Source organism: Letharia lupina (assembly GCF_014066315.1).
Source record: "Letharia lupina isolate WasteWater1 chromosome Unknown contig_15, whole genome shotgun sequence".
NCBI lineage: Eukaryota > Fungi > Ascomycota > Lecanoromycetes > Lecanorales > Parmeliaceae > Letharia > Letharia lupina.
This window is the reverse complement of record NW_023502984.1, coordinates 1,076,605-1,101,506: the sequence shown is the minus strand read 5'-3', so window position 1 is coordinate 1,101,506 and position 24,902 is coordinate 1,076,605. Positions and strand designations below refer to the sequence as shown.

Here is a 24,902-nt window from a genome sequence, read left to right as displayed (position 1 = left end):
GTCACGGCAATTGTACGATTCAACATGCATTTCCTCATGTCACGAAAATTACGATTATACCCTCTCGGCACTTTGTTTTCAACAACTCAAAGCGCAGGCCGCAGGAAAAGTTCACCACATTCAACACAGATCAAGGGATCTACATAGAGGGCAGCATATATGACGCAACATGGCGTTCGACGAGAATCTTCAACAAGATTCTTCCTGTGAAGGCCGTTTTGCTGGGAGTGTAGATAGATAGCGCTGGAGCTTGATGGCCTATTGCCTACAGCTCCAGCTAGCATTCATCCGATGTATCAGATGACCTCCAACTTTCTTTGTGTTCTGTCTGTAGAGTATGTACTATCTAACATTCTCTCTTGTCTCTCTCGTCTGCTGATGCAAGGAGCATCCAGGGTATGTTGCGCATTGACTTGCATATGCATCTTCGGGACGGGCCTTGGTTCTCAATGGCCTGTGCGCTACCTTAGCGAGACTGTCCAGTGCATGAGGGTGTGGTGTCAGCTGATTTAAGTCATCTGTCCGAGCTGAGCGAAGTCTGTCGCTGCTCACTGGTCATTTGTTTCTTGATCTGCGGCTCTGCATTCTCAAGGCAGCGGCTTAGTAGCTTGGCTGATCTAGCTAGTCAGCGAGGTTGTCAGCATCAGGATTGTTGTCCTACGGTATCCTTGTCTGCGTCAACGCCGTCAAGAGACACGCTACCTTGGTAGCCTTGTAGCCTCGAGATGAGGCCACGGCTTACTTCAATGAAGAGCAAAGGGTTCATATCAAATGTCATTGCAAATCTGCTAACGGTCCTGCTCGCAGATTGTGAAACGAGCAGCTGTCTGCTATTATAACATAGGTAAAGCAATCCAGTGGCTCTTTCTCCGGTAATTCTCCGCCCGCGTCATCAACTAGGAACATTTGTCACGTTCTTTCCCCAAATTCATTGCGGTCATCTCTCTGATCTCATAGGTCCTCTGGAGACCGGTGGCAGAATTCACTGCGATTCTAGAGCAACCGGGCGTCAATTCGCCAATGACAACGAGATACCTTTCTCCTTTCTCGCACAAGGTGACCAGATTGAAGACGGTCTGGATCTCTCTGCCGCTGTGGATTATTCTAATTTAGCCTCTACATACCATACCGGATCCCAGATACCAATGAGCATGGTTCGCCGAGGGTTCGCAACTTTGCAAGGCAATCCCAATGCAAAGTGGCACGAGCAAATCAGGCAATTCAATTCCATACGGCTTATCGGACTTGATGATGCTTATGTACTAATTTTCCCGAAGAGGCGCACCCTTCAGCCCGCGGCAATCTTCAGAATGAGCTCACCACTTCCCGAAGAAAGGCTGACCCTCGAAATGATTTGCTCAATCATTACTTTTAAAGTACTTAACATTATTAACCATTAAAGAAGGAAAAGTATCTCCTTGACCTGACAAAGAAAACGCGAGGCTTCGTCTTCAAAAATCAAAAGTAGGAAAAAAAAGGGCGCAGCAGGAGGCAACGCCGCCTCGCTTTTGCCTTGACGATCGTTGACCAATGCTTTGAATGATTGGCGGAAAATGAGCCAATTAATTGACGGATTACGGTCGACGATGGAATTCCAGCTACTTCAATTACCCCACGCAGATTCTAGCCTTTTCGCTTGCTTGCACCCAGACATTATTCGTGTTCACTCGTGTATCGCCCGTATCACGTATCATCACGTATCACCAAAAAGGATTTGTCACTGTGTCTCGTATCCCCGAGTCCTACCCAAGCTTACCGCCACCTCGCCTTTTTCCCTTCCTCCCTCCACCTCCCCCTCTCCCCCCTCCAAATTTGACCGCGGCTGTACTACTTGCATGATCATGACTGCCCTGATAATAGCAATAGGCTCCTTCCCTTCCGCAGACGATCGACGTACCCGCGTTTCTCATGCGTTATGTTCGCCCGAGTCCTAAGCCACCCAAGTTTCGACTTTTCCTTGCAATCTTGCGAGTGGATGAGTCCTCGGGAAGGAGCTGCGGTTATGTGGCGTGCCCGTCCAATCACGCCTGCAATCAGCTTCTTTTCTTAGTTCTTACACTTTGGATACGTAGACTTATCCTTGCCCATAGATCCCATGCCGCTCCTCGCCTTTTGCCATCGCGTCATATTCCCGTCCCCGCCCCGGAGCCATGGAACTTGTAGATCTTAGGCCGGCTCATCACTACCTTCTTCACACACTATCCTGCTAGAGTCCGAGATAGCTGTAAATAATCGTCATCATGGAAGTCGACGGGGCGAATGCCCTGTATGAAAGTCAAAGGGTGCTTGGTTCGTATTGGATGATCTGCCTGGACCCCATGAACGGCGGCTACTGCGATTATAGACAGTCACCTGCACATCGCACGAGGACCCCTTTTTGGTCATGTAAGGGGACCGGGGGGGAGGGGGTGTGGGTGTCGTGGGTGTGTGGAGCTCGAGGCTAAGGCCGAGTCTCTCGGGCCCAAGGCTATGAACTGCACGTTCTGGCTCCTGCTGCCTGCACGGCGTGTCACTCCGCCTTTTTCCAGTGGAGCGGCATCGTGCATTGCATTTGCAGCATTAGATCCTCCTGAGCCTTGAAGATCCCTTTTCAAAAACTGCGCCAGCCTGTCCGGCTCCGATGTCCATTCACGTTCATGTTTCGTGATGACTCTTCAAGCCATGGTAGATCCTGCAAGCCTTGTACAACCTATCCCGTCAGTCAGTCAGTCTTCTTCTTTACTCCAGTGTCCGAGGGTCGTACAAACCCCCCAAGAGGCAATAGCTGCGAAAGCGCGAGGATCACCGTTTCAGAGCAATCTTGACCTGTGGGCTTTGTTGTAGTCCGTCATTCAGACTTGACACCTGTCGTGATCCAGAGTAGTCTCCCTTCCATCCCTTCAATCAACGGCTTGCGTCCAAGATTCGAGCCCGGCTTCGCACAGCAATCCTCGAACCCTCCACTCGCCATTCCCCCCCCACATTCACGGGCAGTCCTCGGATCCTCGAAGCTAACCTCGAAGATGCAGACGAGATCGGCCATTGGATGCTGAAAGTCGAACAAGAAACACCAAGGTGACCCTTTCATATAGGAATGTCCAAACTCCCCTAAAGTCACCGGTGAGATTATGTGCCACACTGCCCATCGACTGCCCGAAACTACTTAGACTACCCATCGCCCGAGCCATCCACCGCCCTCCTCCGAAGGAAAATCGAATGCGACTTGACTGACTACTAAGTATTATTATTGCCTATTATTATCATCATTGGGGCGACTTTCCATCAACACCCCCCATCCCCGCGACCTTGCATCCAGTCAATATACACCAATGCGTTTTGCATGGTCGCACTCACCACTATACACACCAAATATCTCTACATCCAATTACCGCGACGGCTATCTGTCACCTTGCAGCCAGCTTACCTACCCGTCCGCCTCCACTCCACCTTCGCAGGCTGAAAAGGTAAAGTTGAGGTAGTGCCCGGGAAGAGGGGTCCTAAGCTTTCTTTGCGCGCGACCACTCCCTGCATGCGACGAACCCGCGCCAGAGCTCGTCACCAACAATCATCACGTTGCTGTGTAACCACCTCGCCGCCATCCACCCAACGGGCCCTCTGGCGCACCGGCCCCGTCGGTGCGACAAGAGTGGCGACCAACAAGGCTACGTCAATCTGGCCACCATGTACTCGGCGCCGCTCCCAGTATCATCGTCAATGAATGGTATGGGAGGCAGCATGATCGATGGATCGGGTACTATCAACCCAGCAGCATTGAACACGCCCGGTAATTTTCCCTCCAGTCAATGAACGCCGCTTGGAGACCGCTTGCCCTTCTCTTAGCGACAGCCGCAAAGGGCATTGACTATCGTTTGCTCAACCTCAACCCACGTCAAGTTGCGTCGCAGTTGCTTGACCTCTGAGCGCATGAGCTGACGCTCGCCACTCTTGTGTAGTCGCGGTCTTACCGAATCCGTCCTCGATCAACGCGCACATAAATTCTCGCGGTCAGAAGAGAAGCCGATCACCAGAACACAGTGGCGATCAGTTCGGCGGTGGAGCCGAAGATGGTATGTGTCACAAGCAAACAATGCGGGCTACCGTTCTGCAAAGGAGATGGCCGGCCTTGCGTCTGCGAAGGATCCTAAGAGCTTGCTGACTCTTGTCGGGTTTCACAGACGATCAGAAGCCGAAAAAGCGCGGAAGGCCTCCGAAGTCCAAGCTCTCCGTAGAGGGTCCAGCTTCTCCATCTTCGCAACAGGTAACACACAATAACCCAGACCAGCTACGGACTCCGCAACTTCAGTCGCATGGTCTTCCCCAGGACGTGAGTGGCGTTCCGACCCAGAAGTCTCCACCGAAGTCGACGCCCACCAAAACAGTGATCAAGGCATTGCCGACAGTCAGAGATCATACCACAGATCAATTGAACCACGAGGGGGATGAATATATACCAAGGGAATACGACAATGCAGGAGAGGAAAAGGTCAACGCACAAGGTTTTCCTCAAGGAGGTCGTCAATTCAAGATTCGGACATTCTACGTAGCGGACAGAGAAGAGAAGCGATTCATGCTGGCAACAGAGTGCGCTCGCGTCCTAGGCTACAGGGACTCCTATCTACTTTTCAACAAAAACAGATCTTTGTTCAAGATCATTGCTTCGCAAAAAGAGAAGGACGAATTGATTCACCAAGAGATTCTTCCTTATTCGTACAGATCACGGCAGATCGCCATCGTCACTGCAAAGTCCATGTTCCGCCAATTTGGTGCTAGGGTGATTGATAACGGAAGGAGGGTCCGAGACGATTATTGGGAAGCGAAGGCTATAAAGCAGGGTTTTACCGAGGAAGACATGGCCGGCGACAAGCGACCAGGAGCTGGGAAAGCAAGGGAGGCGGCTTCCGCTCTTGAAAACAACAATCCTGTTGACACTGGAGGACCTGGCCAGCATCAAGAAATCATTTACGCAGACCCTAATATAGGGAGCCCAAATCTTCCTCACGGTTACTTAGGAGGACTCCCTCCCATGCCCGAGGATTCCCGGCTGCGAGCTTATGGCACCATCCAGCGACCGAGGCAGGAGATGGGGGGTCCATCCTATCAAGATAAAACGCAAACCAGTCCTATTACAGACGTGCTGCATCAATCCTCCAATGCAGCAGAGAACAACAAGAACTTCACTCATCAGCGAGCGAATCGAGGCAAGATTATGACGGACCTCTGGAACCGGGAGCGTGAGACGCCAGTTTCATCGCCCCAGGGATTGGATCAAAGCCCAATGGCCGCTCAGTCACCACACTTGCCGTCAAGCACAATGCGAAACAACCAGCAATCTATGCTTCAACATCAAGCCTCCCAGATGATGAGCCCACAGCAAGCTTACTCACATCAGCAACAACACCACCACCAAAACCCTCACGCCCAATCTCCCGTCCGCAGCGGCATGCCACCATCCATGCGCCCTGAACTGCAACAACCCCGCTCGTCTCTCTCTTCTTCCTATTCCGGCCATGGTCAACAAACGTCCCCATACGGTTATCCTCCCCAATCTCAGATGTGGGGCCATCCACCCCCACACCCCCAACCTCAACAATCCCCCCTCTCGTCCCACCACCCCAATCTGCCTCACTATAGTCCCTCCTCCCATCACCAACAACCGCCGCAACTCCAACAACAACAACAGCAGCAGCAGCAGCAGCAACAGCAACAGCAACAGCAACAGCAACAGCAACAGCAACAGCAACAGCAGCAGCAGCCACCGCCGCAGCCGCAACAGCCACAGCCACAGCAACACCACCACCCTTCCCAATCACCTCACCCACAACAAGGACATCCACAACCACAGCTCCATCACAGCCAGAGCAGTGGTTCCATGCACGGCGGCGTAAGCTACCAGACCATGCCCGGCATGCCCGGCCCGCCTGGAGGGTACTCGCAAGCTGCAGCAATGGCGGGAGTAAGAGCGATGTACCCGCCGCAGAGCGCCAGTCCAAGTCAGCAGCAGTACCTGCATCAACAGACGACGGCCGCGCAGCAAGCGGGGATGCAGGGCTGGGCACCGCCACCTCAGCAGCAACAACAGTGGGGACATCAGCCAGGAGGGCAGGGGTATCCCGCTAGCACTGGATACTGAAAAGACTACAAATCTTCGAGACGAAGGATGATGTGATGCGTTATGGGTCATGGTGATGGAATTGTATGACTGCATTTCGCACTTTGCTTGTGTTTGCTTTTTTGGCCTCTTACACTATTGTTTCTTACGCAAGCATTCGACGGAGATCAAGCATATTCGGCACAGCGTCAAGTTGAGCACGAAATGGATACCCCTTACACCAGCACCCATCAAACATCATATTCTATCATCTTTGTCGCACTGACGACGGCACAGTACCAATTTCATCATCTTCTTCGCACTGGATCACAGCACCGTGCGAATAGGAAATCACCACATCACAAAACAACCAGCGTTAAACTTCTTGTACACACCTAGGGAAAAGGGAACCGGGTGGACCTATTGCATTGACCGTGTCATGTCATTTGTTGTCAACTTCGTTTCTGGACACAGGCATACCTACAATCGTTTTGTAATTACACATTTGGAAGGGAGCAGAAGCATACTGGATGGCCATCGATAGCTGGCATTGGTGTATTCTCTCATGAGGGCTTGGGTTCCATTTAGCTTGGGGGATACCGGATAGCGACTCGATCAAAATCATGCAATGTTTCGCACAACCACGTCAGTCGCAAATCACTTGCGCGTGAATGGTTGTGGACTAATGTAATGCTCTACGTACAGCCAGCATGCAGTCGAGGCCGATGGGCCTACTGACACTCACAATGGTACCATTGGGGCACAGGAAATGCTGGAGCGTGCATTGAGACGTTGTCTCGTCGAATGAATCTCGCATTGTGCATCATGTATGCCAGCCTTAGTTGCCTCCCCGTCGCTGCATGTACGAGTACTTCGCGAGCCCCTCCATTCACTCCTCAGCGTCACAACCTCAACCGCTCGCCGCGCTTCTCCTTATCTGTACTCGCTATCTACCTTGACCCTCCACGATCGTCAAATCCGTCGTCGGCTAAAATGTTCCTCGCAATCTGTGCCCGAAGAGAAGCACGGACGGGAAAAGTGCAGTCTCGCAATCGCGAGACGATCTGGAAAGAAAACGATCAGACTAATGCAACGCCAACGCTCGGTATCTGCACTTAAAGATTGATGCTTAGAAGTAAAGTTTCGGTGAGCCCGCCGGCTTCGTCGTTTCACAGATGGTGGTGGGTGAAGATCGTGAGCGCGTCGCAAGTGGCCCGGGCATCGCAGGTGCTGGAATGAGGAGTCCGCCTAGGCCAATAGTGGCGGTCTGCCGAACCGTTTGCGGCGGGTCAACGGTCATACGAGAGACAGCGGTCTTTTGCACCGAGCACCGAGGGTTTAGCAATCTCTTCGCGCACGTCCAGCTCGGCTACGCTGTCGGCGGGGTAAGGGCTTCGTGGACCCGCCGATGATAGTCAGATCCTTAGGCCTCTTCTTCGCTTGATTGCCAGTGACTTGAGTTGTGCCTCGAGCTGTGCGCACTGCTCGAGCCACTACCATCGGACCCCCCGTTTTCCTTCGGCACGACTTGTTCCCTGATGGTGCTAATCCATTCGCACTGCAACAGCTCCGCCGCACTGGCCCTCCTCTTCGGATCGCGCTCGAAGCATCTCTTCAGGAACTCTATGCCCTGCTCACTCAATTGCTCTCTACTAGGCAGCTGTGGCGGGTTGCCCTGGGCGATATTGTACATGATGGCCCACTCATTGTCGAGGCTCGCCCAGGGACGCCGCCCGGTGCTCATCTCGAGGATCACGCAGCCGAGGGACCAGACGTCTATCGAACCGAGACGGCCTTCGTTGGAGCCTTTGATGACTTCGGGGGACATGTACATTGGAGTGCCGGTCATGGACTTTTGTTTTGCCGGAACTTTGGGGAGGCCGGGAGCGCCTGCGGCGGCGAGTGGTGTTTCGTTGGTGGGCTGGAGGGTTTTGTTTTGGCGGGCAATGACTTTGGCGGCGCCGAAGTCGACGTATTTGATGATGCCGTTGTGATCAAGCAGAATGTCTATGTGGTCAAGTGGTTAGTGATAGTTGCAAAGAACTTGATGAACATGGAACTTACTCTCAGGCTTAATGTCGCGATGAGCGATGCCAGATTGGTGGAGGTATGCCAAACCCTCCAACATCTGCAGTGCGTAAACCTGGACCACTGTCTCGTCCTCGATACGCCCGTGCTCAAGGAGATTGGCCAAGGAACCGCCAGAGCAATATTCCATGAAGATATAGACTTTGTCTCGGTGGACCTCTATGCCGAAGTAGGATACAATGTTGGGGTGGTCGAGGACCTCGAGAACGGCCTGCTCATCACGGATTTGGCCAGCCACGGTTGGGATGAGCTGTGGATCTTGCAATCGAATCTCTTTGACAGCCATCAGGTATCCTGTGTCAAGGTTGATGGCTGCGTATACCGATCCAAAAGTTCCACCGCCAACAAACTGGCCTTGTTGCCATCGCATACTGACGTTGGTAGCCGAGGATGAAAGGTAAGTCAACGAGCGGTCGGCGTCGTTTGACTCTTCCATAACGCGGCCCAATGCCTGTCGTTCTGCGTTCTTCTGTCTCCTGGCCTCATCAATCTCGCTCAACTGAGCAAGCCATTGTTCGCGGACAAACTCTGAAGCTTCTGCATCGTTCTTCATCCTGCTAATGTCCATTTTTCGGAACTGCCCTGCCACTGCTTCGACCCTTTGCTTTTCTGCCTGAGCGGCTAACGTCGACTTGGCTCCCATTATATCGAAGTGTGATATCAACAGCGACATACATCCAGCTACCTTAGTCCGTAATCGCTTGAACTCGCCGTCGGTAATTGAGAGGATGTTCGGTCCAGTCGTCATGACCATAGCGAATTCGAGAGCAACTACGGCCCATTTGAACGTCTTTCGGTCTGATGGTACACAATCATCGCAGATGAAGCTCACCCAGTCCAATGCAAGCCTAGTGAGCTTCAAGTTGTTCATCAAACGTCGGTTGACGTCCATATAGGCCACAGATCGTTTCCCAAATTCAGTGGCGAATGCAAAGCAGGTCTGTATAAGTTCCTGGTTCTCAAGACCTTCGGTCTGCTTTCTGATTATTTCAACGCTCTCCATGATAGTGTTCGAAAGCTTGTAAGCAGTCTTTTTGATCTTACCGAGCTCCATGTTGACTCTTGGCAAATTGGCTCGCAGATCCGTCAAGATATCGAGCTTCATGCCTATGGCTTGGAGGAAAGCAGTTCGTGCGATTTGTAGCCGTGGTAAGGACCCGTCTGCTACAAGACGCAAGCGCCCAGGTCTGATATCCATTGAGGGTGCGCGCATAGTGATCTCTACCTTTTTGCCATCCCAATACAAAGGCTCATCCGGCCGGATGATCAAGACATACATTTCCGAAATATCCTCCAAGTCTTTTGCATCCCCATGAGAAGACGTTCCGAGTAGTGACTGTATATCCCGGGGCCGATCGTACAAGGACGGCGATGCTATGAGAAAGATGCCATCGTGTTGAAAGGCGGGACTGGAGATGAGGAAATGATCTGAATCGATAAGAGCATCGTAGAAGCTTTGCAGTTGCTGCCTTCCGAAGGAAATATTGAACTCGGTGGCATTCTCGAAGCGAATCCCCAAATGCCTCGAGAAACGGAACAACTTTCTTTGACGAACGCGGACAGAATCCAGTATTTGTTTATACCGCTTGTCCATATCTAGAGCGTTCTCTTCAGGCCTCCTTGTCAGTTCTCGCTCGAAGTGCGTGGTGAGACGTTGCAAGGCCTTGGCTGTCAGTCCGCTGAATTGTTCGGCGACCTCGACATCGCCTCCCTCAAGAAATCGTCCTATGTCGTTGCAAAAATCCCATTCTTGTTCGAGAATCTCGGCTTCCTTGAAGGTGTTCCTATTTCCCACGAGCTTTGCATTCAACATTTTGAAGTAGAACTTCAAGGCGTCCAGGACCACGAGGTCGAAGTTATCGTCAATGCAGGGAGGCAGCTCCCAGCCGGCTTCTGGCTGAGATAGGACGGTATAGTCTTGCTTAATTCGCACAGCTAATTTCAGCAATATTTGAAATTGGGAGATCATCGAGGTCTGCATCATTGGTGTCAGTGTGGCTGGATCCTTCATCTTGGTAGCAAATCGCAGTCGCATCCGGATGATCTCTTGGATGAGCCGTGAGGGAAAATTGATGAGAGTCAACAACTCTTCGATGTAAGGAGGCAGATGGCGTTTAGCGAATTGAGTGGCGTTCATGATGAGCATCGTCTTGGCTTTCTTGATGACCTCTGCTACTGGAGCTAGCATGCTGTGTTTGCCCTCATCGTCGCCCTGCAAAGACGTAAGACCTTCATCTTTATGGAGCCTTTCGAGGAACGTCGAGTCGTCGGCCAGTCCAGATCCATCGGGAGCTTGGGTCGTCGACTTTGCAAAGTCCAGCTCCTCATTCCCAACCCAGCCTCGCAAGACGGCAAGCTCTGTGTTGATCATTTCCGTCGTATTGTGCCAAGAGATGACAGCTTCAGAGCTCTCGATGAATGCAGTCGAGGCAGCACGCTCAATGGCGATCCCGAGAGCTTTTCGCGTAGGAAACAACCTTTCGCATTGTTCGATCTTGTGTACGACATCCAGAACCTGTTTTGCCGCTGGCATTCCCACTTCAGTTTCACCCTTGACCTGGAATGCGATGATTGCCTCGATGATGGGTATGATGCCCCCTCGACCTTCGTCTATCATTCGCCGCTGTGCAGGTATAGTCCGCCCACACACCTTCGCCCGGACACCCAACCATAGCTCGTTTTTGAGCACCTCCTCTCCTTTCTGCTCTGTGTTGCCTATCAGCCGTGCCTTCTCCTGCTTAACGACATCGCCTTTCAACACAGATGCCAACATGCTATGCCACTCAAGCCTTTCACGGTTTTCGGGCACTTGAAGCTCTTCTGAAGATGGTTGGATAGCATCGTTGTTATAGAAGAGCTGGGTGTCTTGGTCGTAATTCCCGTCGGCGTCTAGGTGGACATCGGACGAGGGAGATTCTTCATCAGGCTCGGAGTCAGTACTATATCCCAAAGAGGGTGTGTACGGCTCTTCGTCAAGATAATCGTTGTATCGATCCTGCCGTAGTTGCTGTATGTATGCCTTCTCTTGCGCTCGATACTGGGCGTTTGGGTCTCGCCGGACCCGTGTGCCAGAGAACGAACGATGCCGGCCCGAGTTGTATGATAGCAAGTGAGGAGGTTTTCGTGGTGGATTATAGGTACTGGATGGAGTTCGTGCGGGTGCTGAAGGTCTTTGAGGCCTCGCGTTTGTTACTGAGGGGAGGGGTGGGACCTCCCGTATCTCTCCCAGACTCTCTTCCCTTGTCCTGTGTTGCTTTTGAGAATTCCATGAGGGTTGAACTGAAGAGTAGCCAGTCAAAGGTGTGAGGTCTTCCCCAGTCGAGCCCGGGGTGAACTGGGTGTGGCTATCGGTATCGCTGATGCCGTCGAAACCGAGCTCATTTCCTTGGTGGGTCGAAGCGGAAAAGTCATCCGATGAGCTCGATTCCCCCGAGTCATGCCGAACAGTATCTGGCCGTTCCTCCATCACCTGTGGTAGGCGGTGAGCATCGAATCGCGCTTTCTCTGGCGTTATAACTGATTTTGGAGAAACATCCCCATACGCGCCCTCGGTAGTGGCACCCATTGTCGCCAAGCAAACTGAGCCACAGCTACGGCGACAAAGCTTTTTTAGCCACTTTGCGAGATCTTAGATCTGACCGAGGGACCCGGTGGGAAAAGTCAACAGCGAATCCTTCTTTGAGGTCGTCCAGCTAAAAGCAACACGTTGGACTAAGCGGTAGCAATCGGAAAGAAGATTATACAATGACGAGTAGAGTAATAGCCAAAATATCAGTGCGACAAAGTCCAGAAGTCTCTACGAGTATGAAATCATAAGCCTGCGGCACTTATAAAGTGCCGGTTTGGTGCTGTCATGGCCAAGTTTTCGGACATTACCATTACTTCCATTCTTTCCCATCTCAAGCATGACAAATATCACTCATGTTGCGATGAAGACTTCATCACAGACCTATCAATCAGCATCTGACTTCAGCCAGGTATAAGATTGAACTAGGACAGTAGAGTCGACTGTTTAGCAATCTGCTCTCTGCGCTGGAAAGTCTGCGAATTGATTGCAACTGTAATGGCCTCTTGCCCGAACAACACGCTAGACAATGCCCTTCAAGCCTTGATGTTAAGCTATGTTTACGGAACTAAAGCGTTGTACGACCTTCACTGCTTTATCTCTGCGTAGGTTGCGCGATCTGAAGCCTTTGGGTGAATAGACGAGCCATTAAATTGCTATTCTTAGGTCTTTTCGACTTGCAGCAACACGAATTCGGTGGTGACTCTCTACATTCCCCCCAACACATGAAGATTAAACCCTGCATTGGGGGTCTCCGTCTCATTGAATGTGAATTAATTGGCATAGCTGCGGTATCAAGTATGCTGGGAGTGTAAGTCTCTGTTGAGGTTTCGGGGATGTTTTGGTTTCATCTGTCAATAAGCTCCACCTTACTACAAACTTTCCGCGTCAATCTCGTGGGCGTTTAGTCCAACTCCACAACCAAGTCACAATCAACATGACAAACATGGCAGACTAGCTCGGATATGATTTGCTCTGCTCTTCTCTGCGATGACGAAGATACATGTACTGATGGATTCGTACTCATTAGCTTGTGACCCGACATTTGGCCCCACCACGTGGTTCAAGACGTCCTTTGGTTGAACGACCCGGCACACCTATAGTATGGCCAAACAAATATGGCAATAAGTCCAGGCAGCATCGCTTGACTCAAACCCGATGGACAGCAAGATCGCAGTGGGACAATAAGCTTTCTCTCGAATGGCCATTTCTGCTGCAGCGATCATGGTCACCCTCTTCAGAGCTCCAAGCGAGATATGTCGTCCGCATCAGCAGATGCAAGCATTCCCCAGGCTGCACCGCCCTTACAGTCGGCAAACTGATGGGCTTGACGAAGAGGATAGAGAAGGGGACATTAGATAGGCGATGGCGGGATGGACTTGGCAATGGGGCAATTTCTTGCGAGCTTCGTCATTTCTTTGAAGAGTCTTAAAGGTGTCCGTAGACTCTGTCGACATTGACTGATGCTACGCATCAGAAGCATCACAATCATGGAGCTTGAGCGAAGAAGCATTATGGAACGTGCCACCTATTCTCACACTCCAGTGTCTAATACTATGGTTCAATGTCAGCGTACTACTACTCATGTCACCATACCTGGAGACATCTCAGCGCAATGCTACAAAAAACAACCATCGTCGGCTGTCTCGTTTGATTGGTTTCCCGGCTTCCTGAAACGTAAAGTAGTGGTAGAAGAAGTTATTGCCCCACGCCAAGCGAGGATCAAATCACGGTTGTGCCTGCAGAAATAGACACTCTTGGCATTTTCCCAAGCTTCCGATTGAGCGCCATCAAAGTCCGCCTCAGCGCGCCCCTGGCATCATCAACGCTCAATTGCCATGTCGGAAAGGGTTGTTGATTGACAGGAGTCTTGTACGTTTGCAAGACGTGATTTGTTCTATCAAGCCACCGAGGTGAAAAAAGAAAGCTTGACCAATTGATCAATCATGTGAGATTCCGAGATTCCGACTTTCAGTGGTGCATCTCGAAACCTCCCACACCCGTGCCTCATCTCCCCGTGATCTGCACAGGGGGCGTCGTCTTATTAAGCGATTGAGGGCAAAACAAGACTGACCCGCTCCAACTATACTCGGTTGTCCTCCCCACTCTTCCCACCTGTATACTTGAAATTAGAGCAGGTATTCCAGGCTAAGCTGCATACGACGCTACGAGCAAACATCATCCTCCGTCAGCTCGTTGCATTACACCAAGCCCTTGACCTGTGCTTGCCATTCTGAACATCAATAAAGATGTCGGGTCCTGTGGTGGAAGGGGTTGACTTGAACACTCTCAATTACACCTCCCTCGTCCCATACAATGAATCCATACCCACCGGCGGAAACTCCCTCACTCAGGATCTTAATGTTCACTATGATGTATGCATCATATCATCAGCCTGCTTCATCGCGCCCACTGACTGACTTGACAATCCTAGGCCGGCGATATCGCTTGGATGCTCACGTCCACCGCTCTCGTCTTACTCATGATTCCGGGCGTTGGGTATGTCCTCAGACCACTCAACCACTCGGCTGTATTTCAATCAAGACTGACATCGGTATAAGCTTCTTCTACTCTGGACTCGCGCGAAGGAAATCCGCGCTCTCCCTGATATGGCTCTCGATGATGGCTACTGCTGTCACCTCATTCCAGTGGTTCTTCTGGGGCTACTCTCTCACTTTCTCACACTCGGCTGGAAAGTTCATTGGAGACCTCGAAAACATTGGCTTTAGGAATACGTTGGCAGCACCGTCCGTTGGCAGCCACAGGATCCCGGATCTTATGTTCGCCGTGTACCAGGGCATGTTTGCCGCTATTACGTATGATGATCCTCTTCGAGTAGCGTATGATCAAGCTTGTTGACTTTTCATGTATAGCGTAGCTCTCGCCGTAGGTGCTGTTGCCGAGAGAGGCCGTATGCTTCCCTGCGTTATTTTCATGCTGGTCTGGGCCACTCTCATCTATGACCCGATTGCTTGCTGGACGTGGAATCCTCATGGGTGGGTAGCGTCTATGGGTGGTCTCGACTTTGCTGGTGGCACCCCTGTGCATATCTCATCCGGATCCGCTGCTCTAGCATATTCGCTTATGCTTGGAAAGAGAAGGGGACATGGGACACATGAGTTGAACTTCCGACCCCACAACGTGACTCAAGTCATCATCGGAACGGTCTTTCTATGGGTTGGATGGTTCGGCTTCAACGCCGGTTCGGCCTTGAGTGCAAGCATGCGTGCTGTCATGGCCGCTGTTGTTACCAATCTCGCCGCTTCCGTTGGAGGAGTGACGTGGTGCCTGCTGGATTACAGACTCGAAAGGAAATGGTCGGCTGTCGGATTCTGTTCTGGAGTCGTTGCAGGCCTGGTTGCGATCACTCCAGGATCCGGATACGTGCCTGCTTGGTCCGCTGTGATATACGGGATTCTTGCAGGATCCGCGTGTAATTACGGTACGAAGATCAAGTTTCTCCTAGGCATTGACGATGCTTTGGATATCTTCGCTGTGCATGCCATTGGTGGGCTCGTCGGCAACCTCTGCACAGGCTTCTTTGCAGCGTATGTACCATCCTCTTGCAATACACTGTCCGCGCATTGACAAGATTCTAGTGATTACATAGCACATCTGGACGGCTTCACCGTGATTCCTGGGGGATGGCTCAATCACCACTGGATCCAGCTCGCCTACCAACTCGCTGACTCTGTCTCCGGTTTCGCCTACTCGTTCGGCGGTTCATGTATCATCCTATTCCTTATGAACCTCATCCCAGGCCTACGACTACGTGCAAGTGAAGAAGCTGAGGTCCTCGGTATGGACGATGCCGAGATTGGCGAGTTTGCCTACGATTACGTTGAGCTTACGCGAGACGTCCTCAACGGCGATGCATTGATTGACGAAAGCGAGTCAAAGTATTCTGGCGATCAAGATTCCCCAATGGGTCGTGGTCATGAGAAGAACTTTTCTACCTCTTCTGATGAGATCCCCATGAAGATACGCCAGCGGCCGTGAGCAACTCAAATTCCTCAAGTCAATGGGTAGTAACGGCTAGCTTTCACTTCGCAATATGTACCACGACCTTGGAGTCCTCTTTCTTCGCTTGGAGGGGTCCAAAAGACCGTCTAGGGATTCTAGCCGGGCAGGGGGCGTAATGTCTTCGTTTGACATAGGCGTGTTGGTATGCGGCGATACGAAGCGTAGGGTCTTCAAAGTACGCTTGGATAGGTCTTGTAGTTGTGTATCATACTTCACAGCCTAGACTCTTACTTGTACCATTCTTTTGATCTTGTAGCTTCCGCCAAATCTAATATTATGTCTATTCTTTCAGCTCACACTAAGACCATAACATGACGCATCCAGCACCACCGCTTTTCAGTTTCACCAGCTTCAGCGCTTCAGCAACCACGGAGTTTTCCCCGAGCCCCCTTGAGCGTTGGTCTTTGGTGCAGAAGCGACAAGTTTAGCCGAGGTCCGCTTGGATCTACTCAAGTTGCGATCCTCACTCGTCTCAACATGTTTTAAAGGCTTGCCTTCAAGCATCGTTGAAGCGTGCGACTTCTTGCAATCATGGCCAGCATCGATTCCCCAAACCATTCACCCACCCCACCTCTCTCCAACTTCCCCCAAAATCCCGAAGAATTCGACGCGGACCCACGCGTTTCCTTCTCGAAGCTCGCCAACAAGTTCATTCTTGAAGCAGACAATGGTGAGGAGTTCGAATTCGATGATGCGCTGAAGAGATGGGTTCCAGTGGTACGCCCTCGTCCCCTACGTATATATGAGGGTGCCCATGCAAGCTATGGTCAGGATGGCGGATTCTAATTGCATGCCCGGTCGTGGTTGGATCTACAGTTGGACAATGCTTTGATGGAGCAGCAAAGAGCCGCTTATGCTGTTCAAGGCGTGGATGAGTCGGAGCCGGCGCAGGCGGGGAAGAAGAGGAAGAAGCAGACTTATGTCAATGGGGAAGATGTAAGGATCAACGTTTACTCAACTCATCTTCCTGTAAAAGCATTCTTGCTACAGAGAGCTGATGTGGGATCTTATGAAATAGGAAACAGGTGGTCGAGCAAATACCAAGAAAGCAAAGCCCGCCCCAGAACCCCGGGAACGCAAAAACACTGCTGTCTACGTAACCTCGCTCCCACTTGATACCACTGTCCAAGAAGTGCACGACGTCTTCTCACGCTGCGGTGTCATTGCCGAAGAAATCGACCGTGGTAAGCCTCGCATCAAGCTGTACACCAACGACGACGGGAGCTTCAAAGGAGACGCCCTCATCCTCTATTTTCGAGCCGAGAGCGTGGATTTGGCGATACAGCTACTGGATGATACGGATTTTAGATTGGGTGATGGGCAAAAAATGAAGGTGGCCGCCGCGGACTTTAGTTATAAGGCTCAAAAAGACGCGCCGGCGAAGAGTAATATGAAAGATAAAAAGAAGATTATTAAGAAGACGCAGAAATTAAATAAGTAGGGCGCTGGGTCCTTGCTAGTTGAACAGAGGCGTTGCTGACCATGTGCAGTAAACTCGCAGATTGGGATGACGATGATCCACAGGCTATTCAGGATACCAGTTCACGGTGGGATAAAGTGGTTATACTGAAACACCTGTTCACTCTCAAGGAGCTCGAGGCGCGTCTGATTCTCCCCTTACTCTAATCTCCACCTTCTCCTGACATCTCCACCTATAGGAAGACCCAGCAGCCATCCTTGACATCAAAGAAGACATCCGAGAAGAATGCGCCAAGATGGGCGAAGTCACTAACGTTGTTCTCTTCGACAAAGAAATCGATGGCGTAGCAAGCGTGCGGTATGGTAATGCTGTGGCTGCGAATGAGTGCGTGAAGGTATGTTGCCCGTCTTCGTCTTAATCTTACCAACGCATGACTGGGAATACTGTTTGCAAAGTCCGAGCAAAGCACGTGGTTTTAATGACACTGTTCCTCGAATGCAGGTCATGAACGGCCGCCACTTCTCCGGAATGGTCGTCGAAGCCTACATCGCGGACGGGAATGAAAAATTCAAGAAGTCGAGCGAGAAGAAAGCAGCTGTAGTTGAAGAAGAAGAAGAGGGTGAAGAAGAGGGCAAGCGATTGGATCAGTTTGGGACTTGGCTCGAGGAAGAGGCCGGTGCTGCGAAAAAGTGAAATAATTGCGAGGGAGTTCGGAGGGTTGTAGCCAGGCTCCGGGGCATTGGTAAGGATCTTGAGGAAGGTCGGCCACAGTGGAGGTACCCATTTGACACTTGTGTTCATTATGTATGGGCGTGGTTGTTCTCTCGCCGTCGACGATGTCCCTCACCTTGTGAAAACGCCATGGGAACCATTCATCCACTATCCTCTCCATTCCAGCCTCTGCAAAGCTGAACATCCAAATGCGTTCACAGAGAGCCGCACCTCAAGAGGAACAACCAGAACCGACGAGACCGGAACCGATTACGATTTACCTAAGAAGAAGAAGAAGAAGAAGAAGCCAATGATCCTCGAAGCAACAATCGTTCTCCCACCTCGGTGGATTCAAAAGTTCCTCACCGCTCACACCACGATTGATTGATTGATTTCCACTCCAACCATGCATACCAGCCCTTCAAACCTCACAGCAACCCACCCTCACCCACACCGACATCCCCTCCCCTCCCTTCCCTTCCCTTCCCATCCCTTCCCTTCCCTTCCCTTCCCCTCCCTTCCCTTCCCCTCCCATCCCCCAGCCTCTCCAACCACAACCCCACCCTGCTCTCCCACATCACCACCTTCCCCCTTCACCACCGCAGCCGCCCCCTCCCTCCATCAAGAACGTCCCCTTCCTCCCCTACCCCATCCCCTCACTGCCCCCCGACCCATCCGCTCAAGACTCTACCCTACAGCTACCCCCCCCCCGGGTCAACAGCGCCATCGCAGATGCCAAAGCCATGCACGCGGACGCTGCGAATCAGCCTGAGGAGTGCGTGCGTTTAGTACGTGTGGTCAGACGACGGCGACAGCGATGGTGGGATGGAGGGGGTATTGCGTTCGAGGCCCGGAATGGCGGGCGAGGGTTGGGGGGGGTGGGGATTGAAGCGGTTTTTGGTGGGACTGGGGGAGGGACATATTATTTTGGGTTTGATGGGGTGGAGGAGAGAGAGAGAGGGGGCGGTGGGGATGGGGTTTGGAAGGGGGGAGGGGGGCAGCCGTTCGCACTGGATGAAGGATGCAGGATCGGAGGCGAAGCAAGTTGTAGGAGCAATATTTAGATGAGGGGTAGAGGTTGGAGAAGAGCGAGCTTTATGCTATTGTCGGCACTGCTATGTCAATGTCAATCGCTTTGCATTCCTTGCTAATCGCCTCGCACGCTTCACTATCTTTTGGCTAGAAACACAATCAGTCTGGACCACGTAAACAACATCAGTCGTGCGAATGTTGCATCGCTATTGCTAACGCCCTGTTGGTCTCACTCAAGAGAAACCTAAGAGCAGACGAGCACTCGCACAATCTATTCCTCGCCTTCGGCAGGAGCCTCCTCCTCGCTGTAGAGAAGTTAGCAATGATTCGAAGCAGTAGTCAGTGGACAAGACTTACTACTCTTCCTCGCCCTCCGAGACTGAAGCCTCCTGGTATTGCTGGTATTCGGATACCAAGTCGTTCATGTTGCTCTCAGCCTCAGTGAACTCCATCTCGTCCATTCCCTCACCAGTATACCAATGCAAGAAAGCCTTACGACGGAACATAGCAGTGAATTGGTCACCAACACGCTTGAACAGCTCCTGAATGGAGGTCGAATTGCCGATGAAGGTCGAAGACATCTTCAAGCCACGCGGAGGAATGGAGCAGAGAGCGGTCTGAACGTTATTGGGGATCCACTCGACGAAGTATGAGGCGTTCTTGTTCTGAACGTTGCGCATCTGGTCCTCCACTTCCTTCATGGAGACCTTACCACGGAAGATCGCAGCGCAGGTCAGGTAGCGGCCGTTTCTAAAGTCGGACGCGGCCATCATGTTCTTGGGGTCGTACATTTGTTGAGTCAATTCTGGTACAGTGACCGCGCGGAATGAGGAAGAACCACGGCTAGTGAGAGGTGCGAAGCCAACCATGAAGAAATGTAGACGGGGGAATGGTACCATGTTGACGGCCAACTTGCGGAGATCCGAGTTGAGTTGACCGGGAAAACGGAGACAGGTGGTGACACCTGACATGACTGCGGAGACAAGATGGTTAAGATCTCCATAAGATGGGTTGGAGAGCTTGAGGGTACGCATGCAAATGTCGTAGAGCGCCTAGATTGACATGTCAGTCCTTAAGTCTTTGTGGAAGGTACGCATTTGACCAACCTCGTTATCGATACAGAAGGTTTCATCCGAGTTCTCGACCAACTGATGCACGGATAGAGTAGCGTTATATGGCTCCACGACGGTGTCGGATACCTTTGGTGAAGGGACCACGGAGAATGTAGCCATCATACGGTCTGGGAACTCCTCGCGAATTTTCGAGATCAAAAGCGTACCCATACCAGCACCAGTTCCACCACCGAGAGAGTGCGTGATCTGGAACCCCTGGAGGCAATCGCATCCTTCAGCCTCACGACGCACAACATCAAGGACCTGGTCCACCAATTCCGCACCCTCGGTGTAATGACCCTTGGCCCAGTTGTTACCAGCACCAGATTGACCAAAGACGAAATTATCGGGTCGGAAAAGTTGGCCGAAAGGACCAGCGCGGACGGCGTCCATGGTACCAGGCTCAAGATCGACGAGGACAGCACGAGGGACATATTTGTTGTTTGATGCCTTGAAAGCGGTGAGCTGCATATCATGGCAAAGAAAGATGTCCTCATAGTACCTCATTGAAGTAGACGTTCATACGCTCCAGCTGGAGGTCAGATGTTCCATTGTATCTAAACAGGGTCAGGGGTGTCCAAATGTTGCGTCGTCTTTTGCATTTGCTTACTGGCCAGAGCCATCGAGTCCATGCTCGCCAGAAATAGTCTGCCTGTGTATCGCCAATCACCATGAGTATGCCAATTATATCGCGTAGAAGGACTCGAGGATGAACGCACCAGAAAGCAGCACCAATTTGGTTACCCTAGCCGTGTCAGCTCTAATCCGCGTTGTCGGAAATGCACAGACTTACGCATTGACCGGTTTGGAGATGCACCTATACATCAGGAAGGGCAAAGGTCAGCTATGTGGTCTTCAACCAGCGGAGGAGAGGGTAAATGGCCAGGGACGCGTTTGGAAAATTGTTGTGTGGGGCGACGTACAATTTCACGCATCTTGACCTTGGAGTAAGATTGGAGACTTAACCAGAGTTTTTATTGAGTAGAAGAGAGCAAGTCAAGTGCTCGAGAGAGATATGAGTGTGGTGGAGTAGTGGTTTAGGAGAAGTGAGTTGGAGAGAGAAGAGCCGTGTTGTGGGACTGCAAGCGCGAAGCGCTTCGCGGGCTTGGCGTAAACACTGAGAGGAAACCCGATTCGCCACCACTACTAACTTCTGGTCTCCAGGTTTCAATCATGGAGTTCAATCGTGGAGCGCTCGAATCGAGTACGCACCCCAAAGGCCGTTGACCGTAAGAAATTCCAGGAGCTGTAGCGGAAAAATCATGTTGGTTCTACCGAAGTCATTATATAAATCATGATCATATTGCTATGCTAGATAATCGCATCATCCCATTACATATATATGAGACCTCATACCTTCTTCCGTATGAAGAGGCGTTTCAACACAGTGCTTTTAGGTTTCTTCGCCGCGAAAGAGACAGCCCGGTCATCCACCGGCTCAGCAGATGCGGCATCTATATCATCGGGCTTCTTTTCTTGCTCTGCGGCGATCTGCTCAATCTGCCCAATCTTCCAAACTCGCAAGAACCACATGCACACTGCTGCCGCTACGTACATGAAGCCTGTGAAGATCTGGGCGTGGAGGTAAATATTTCCACTTTTTTGCCTTAACTCGAGTGCTACGGGCTCAGCGACTAGATCACGATTAACCAAGCACTAAGGAATGATTACTGCAGGTGCAGTGATGTAACTTACACGTTGTAGGAAGGACTAGGACTATCCAGACAATAGACAAAGCAGAGGGTAGCTCTTTCAAGTCCACGACTTCCGCTCCGACAGGTGCAATCGTGGTCCAGAACGTACCTGCGACGGTACCAACGATGATGGCGAAGAAGACCAAGACACCATAGCTCTTGGCGAATATCCAAATGACGAAGCAGAATAGACCACCAATGAACGTGCAAAGCCCTGCCAGATTGATGCGGCCAGCCTTGTCTGAGAAGATCCCCACAAGAGGACGACCAAGCGCCTGCCCAAGATTAAGTACTGCCCCGATAATGGATCCTTGCTGCGCGCTTAAGCCAATGCTGGTGGCATAATTCGGCAGTGAAAAGAGTAAGACGATATAACCCATCATGCTGAAGAAGCCCCATCCTAGTAAGAGCAAGAACGCAGGTCTTTTGAACAGCGTATAGTCGAAGGCCAGCTGAATCGATCCAATAGCCTTGTTACGGTCCCTTATTAGCATGGCGCAAGTGCAATTGACCGCACAGGCCAGTATCCCCAGAATCCTGAAAGCCCATTCTACACCAAGTCGATCAATCATCGCGTTTGTAGCTAAACTGTACATCAAGCCCCCAAGGCCACTACCCGCAGTGCCGATACCATTGGCAAGACTTCTCTTCCTTGTGAACCATTGTGGTACGATACCGACAGAGCCCACGAAGAGAAACCCCATGCCAAACCCGAAGCAAACACCCTGACTGAGAAACAGCTGCCATATCTCATGTGTGAAAGATGCGCTGATTAACGCAAGAGTCTCAAGAGCAACGCCGAGTAATAATGTAGTTCTTGTTCCATACACTCGTGTAATGTACGTTGCGAGTGGCGATATTAACAGAGCCTTACGCAGGTTTCGGAGTCAGCATTGCTTACTCAAGGTAGGTAAGGGACTTGCAAGGCAGGTCTCTGGTGTAGAAAGGTCCTCTTGCTCCCCAAACATGTCTTGCAACTCAATCTCAATACCATATAGGAAGGAATAGCTCGGACATACACGTACCTGGGATATCGAGAGACCTCCGATAAAAGCGAACTCTAGTGCTGACGCTCCGGGGTAGTAATCGTTGGCCAAGTAGTATGCAAGAAAGACACCGTAGGAAGAATTGATGCCCCATGTATGTGCGTTTATGAAGAAAGTGCACACCACGCAGACCCAACCATAGCCTCCATCTGGTGGCTCGTCCACCACTCTCTTTTCCTCAGCCTGTGGCTGGTCTGCACCCGGTCCAGCGATAGTTGTTTCTGGACCAACAGGGGGACTATTGTGCCCATTGGCACTTGCTTTGGCAGCAGGATGAGGCGACTTTTTCCCGTTCATGGTGGTAGACGCCGGCCATGGGAAGCTCTGAAGGCTACGAAGGATCGAGGGGAATATGGGATCACGACTGCAGAATATCGAGGGTAGAAAGTTTGGAATAGCATGATTGCGCTGCTAGCTTGACTCCTGGTATTAATATTTTGCTAAAGAAAATTAGAGCATGTCATGCCACCATGCCATCACAATGCGCAAAAGGGGATTGCCGTACACCCGGTCTATACCCGGCTCGGCCGCTAGACGTAGAGCTCAGTCTCGGTAAAGGTGCACCCTTACATACAGGTAGATGGTCTTCAATTCTAGGTACTAAAGAAAACCCTAGAATCTGTCACTGTCGCTCTCAATCAGACATCCACATCCGCTCTCTACCAGCTTTCAATGGCACTTCATCTTGATGTCCGTCTCACGCTACAATGACTTTCCAAGATGACCGTTTGTAACGGAATCATATCAAGACGTCCAGACATTCCCAAAGCTTCTGTTCAAGTCTTTCCAAAGCTTCATAAGCACGCTCAAAGTCCTTCTGCGAGTCCTCTTTGCCTGGGATGTGAAGGTGCGTTGCATCGTCAAGCAAGCTGCCCACTGCTAGTCTCAATTCGATTGCTCTGGTTTTCACGCCTTGCTTCTGCTTCTCCAGCTCTGAGTTGTGCTTCATGACGACCTCCTGCAGCATCCCTAGACCAAAGTTGCCGTGCTTTCTTATTACTGTAGCTAGCCCTTCCTCATTGAGACACTTCTCCAGATTGCGTGCATTTGCACACCTAGAGACGACAGTATTCCGTAGCCCCAAATCCGAGTCAGGAGTATTCTCGAAGATTGCGTTGATGATCTCTCGAGAGTGAAAGAAATCACAAGCGGATTTGCCTATTTTGAACTTAAACTCTTTCAGCACAGGTATGTTGTACTTTCCCGCAAGAGCATTCACACCTGCCCATTTCGGAATGAGTATGGTTTCTTTGAGGCAAAGAAATCGGGTTCTAAACAAGTTTGAGGAGCATGATAATCAACATGCTCCCGAGACATGGCTGGGGGCTTATATATAGTATAGATTGAGGGATGTTGCTGCGAGAAATGCATTCACGGACGTTGTTCATGCGCTTACGATGCGAGATCATTGCATTATCGACCGTTTCTGGCTTCGAGCTTGTTTCTGCAACATGGCCATCTGTATCTTGTGATGGTGCTACAGCCACGACTCAGGGATCATCTGCGTCGTCATGATCGAGGGTGTAGAGGTAGGTCAGCACGCGTCGAACCGTGGACTGGTCGTCATCGTCTACAGTGATTGTTGCAGTCATTGCCTCCTACGAACACATCTGTAGCCGCTTCTTGACTCATGGCTTGCTAGGTGTGTACGCACCTTAAATACCGAATCACATGCTGCAGCAAAGAAATCGGAGCGTTGACAGATGACAGCGCGATGGACCGTGTAGACGTCTGATCCGCAATGGATTGTGAGGTCCAAGTACTTTGAAGAGTCAAAGAGGTTACTCAGGCTGCTGACGAGTTCGCTTTGATCGACGGTGGGCATGTGGTCTTTCGGCCCGTGTTTGTCCCTGTGAAGATGAGACGTGTGTGCTTGAAGGAGAACTTCTGAGCGATGTGACGAGGAGGAGAAGAGTCAAATATTTGTGCTGACATTTTGGTGACCAAGGTCGTAGATCTGGAGGATGAAGGTCGGTGACTTGGATAATTTCTCGAGCTTTGGGGGTTTCTGTGTTTGTGAGTGGAAGGGTGGAAGGGTGGAAGGGATTTATCTAAATAGGAGGCTGGAGCGTGGTAATATGCATGCTGTAGAGTATTTGGTATGCTAGGTTATCATGGACAATGTTCTGTTCATTGTATACATT

At 51.1% G+C, this 24,902-nt stretch overlaps 6 protein-coding genes across 6 annotated transcripts; 3 read left to right on the top strand and 3 right to left on the bottom strand.

The window, feature by feature from the left end:
- Positions 1-3,660: 3,660 nt before the first annotated feature.
- On the top strand, positions 3,661-6,109 carry HO133_002701 (uncharacterized protein; the record flags this gene model as incomplete). Its single annotated transcript, XM_037293626.1, has 3 exons — positions 3,661-3,763; positions 3,933-4,046; positions 4,155-6,109. 3 exons carry the CDS (start codon positions 3,661-3,663, stop codon positions 6,107-6,109), a joined length of 2,172 nt encoding a protein of 723 aa, XP_037150455.1.
- A 1,381-nt stretch (positions 6,110-7,490) lies between these two features.
- On the bottom strand, positions 7,491-11,720 carry HO133_002700 (uncharacterized protein; the record flags this gene model as incomplete). Its single annotated transcript, XM_037293625.1, has 2 exons — positions 7,491-8,074; positions 8,132-11,720. 2 exons carry the CDS (start codon positions 11,718-11,720, stop codon positions 7,491-7,493), a joined length of 4,173 nt encoding a protein of 1,390 aa, XP_037150454.1.
- A 2,249-nt stretch (positions 11,721-13,969) lies between these two features.
- On the top strand, positions 13,970-15,719 carry HO133_002699 (uncharacterized protein; the record flags this gene model as incomplete). The annotated part of the gene is made up of 5 exons (XM_037293624.1): positions 13,970-14,095; positions 14,155-14,219; positions 14,282-14,536; positions 14,594-15,268; positions 15,320-15,719. The coding sequence occupies 5 exons, from the start codon at positions 13,970-13,972 to the stop codon at positions 15,717-15,719; spliced, it is 1,521 nt and encodes a 506-aa protein (XP_037150453.1).
- Positions 15,720-16,274: 555 nt separating this feature from the next.
- On the top strand, positions 16,275-17,856 carry HO133_002698 (uncharacterized protein; the record flags this gene model as incomplete). Its single annotated transcript, XM_037293623.1, has 6 exons — positions 16,275-16,460; positions 16,560-16,679; positions 16,762-17,180; positions 17,234-17,346; positions 17,406-17,557; positions 17,665-17,856. The coding sequence occupies 6 exons, from the start codon at positions 16,275-16,277 to the stop codon at positions 17,854-17,856; spliced, it is 1,182 nt and encodes a 393-aa protein (XP_037150452.1).
- Positions 17,857-19,177: 1,321 nt separating this feature from the next.
- HO133_002697 (uncharacterized protein) lies at positions 19,178-23,055 on the bottom strand (the record flags this gene model as incomplete). Its single annotated transcript, XM_037293622.1, has 10 exons — positions 19,178-19,211; positions 19,264-19,958; positions 20,013-20,468; positions 20,521-20,575; positions 20,629-20,670; positions 20,738-20,763; positions 20,812-20,835; positions 21,375-21,652; positions 21,714-22,581; positions 22,738-23,055. 10 exons carry the CDS (start codon positions 23,053-23,055, stop codon positions 19,178-19,180), a joined length of 2,796 nt encoding a protein of 931 aa, XP_037150451.1.
- A 442-nt stretch (positions 23,056-23,497) lies between these two features.
- HO133_002696 (uncharacterized protein) lies at positions 23,498-24,693 on the bottom strand (the record flags this gene model as incomplete). The annotated part of the gene is made up of 2 exons (XM_037293621.1): positions 23,498-24,029; positions 24,557-24,693. The coding sequence occupies 2 exons, from the start codon at positions 24,691-24,693 to the stop codon at positions 23,498-23,500; spliced, it is 669 nt and encodes a 222-aa protein (XP_037150450.1).
- Positions 24,694-24,902: the final 209 nt, after the last annotated feature.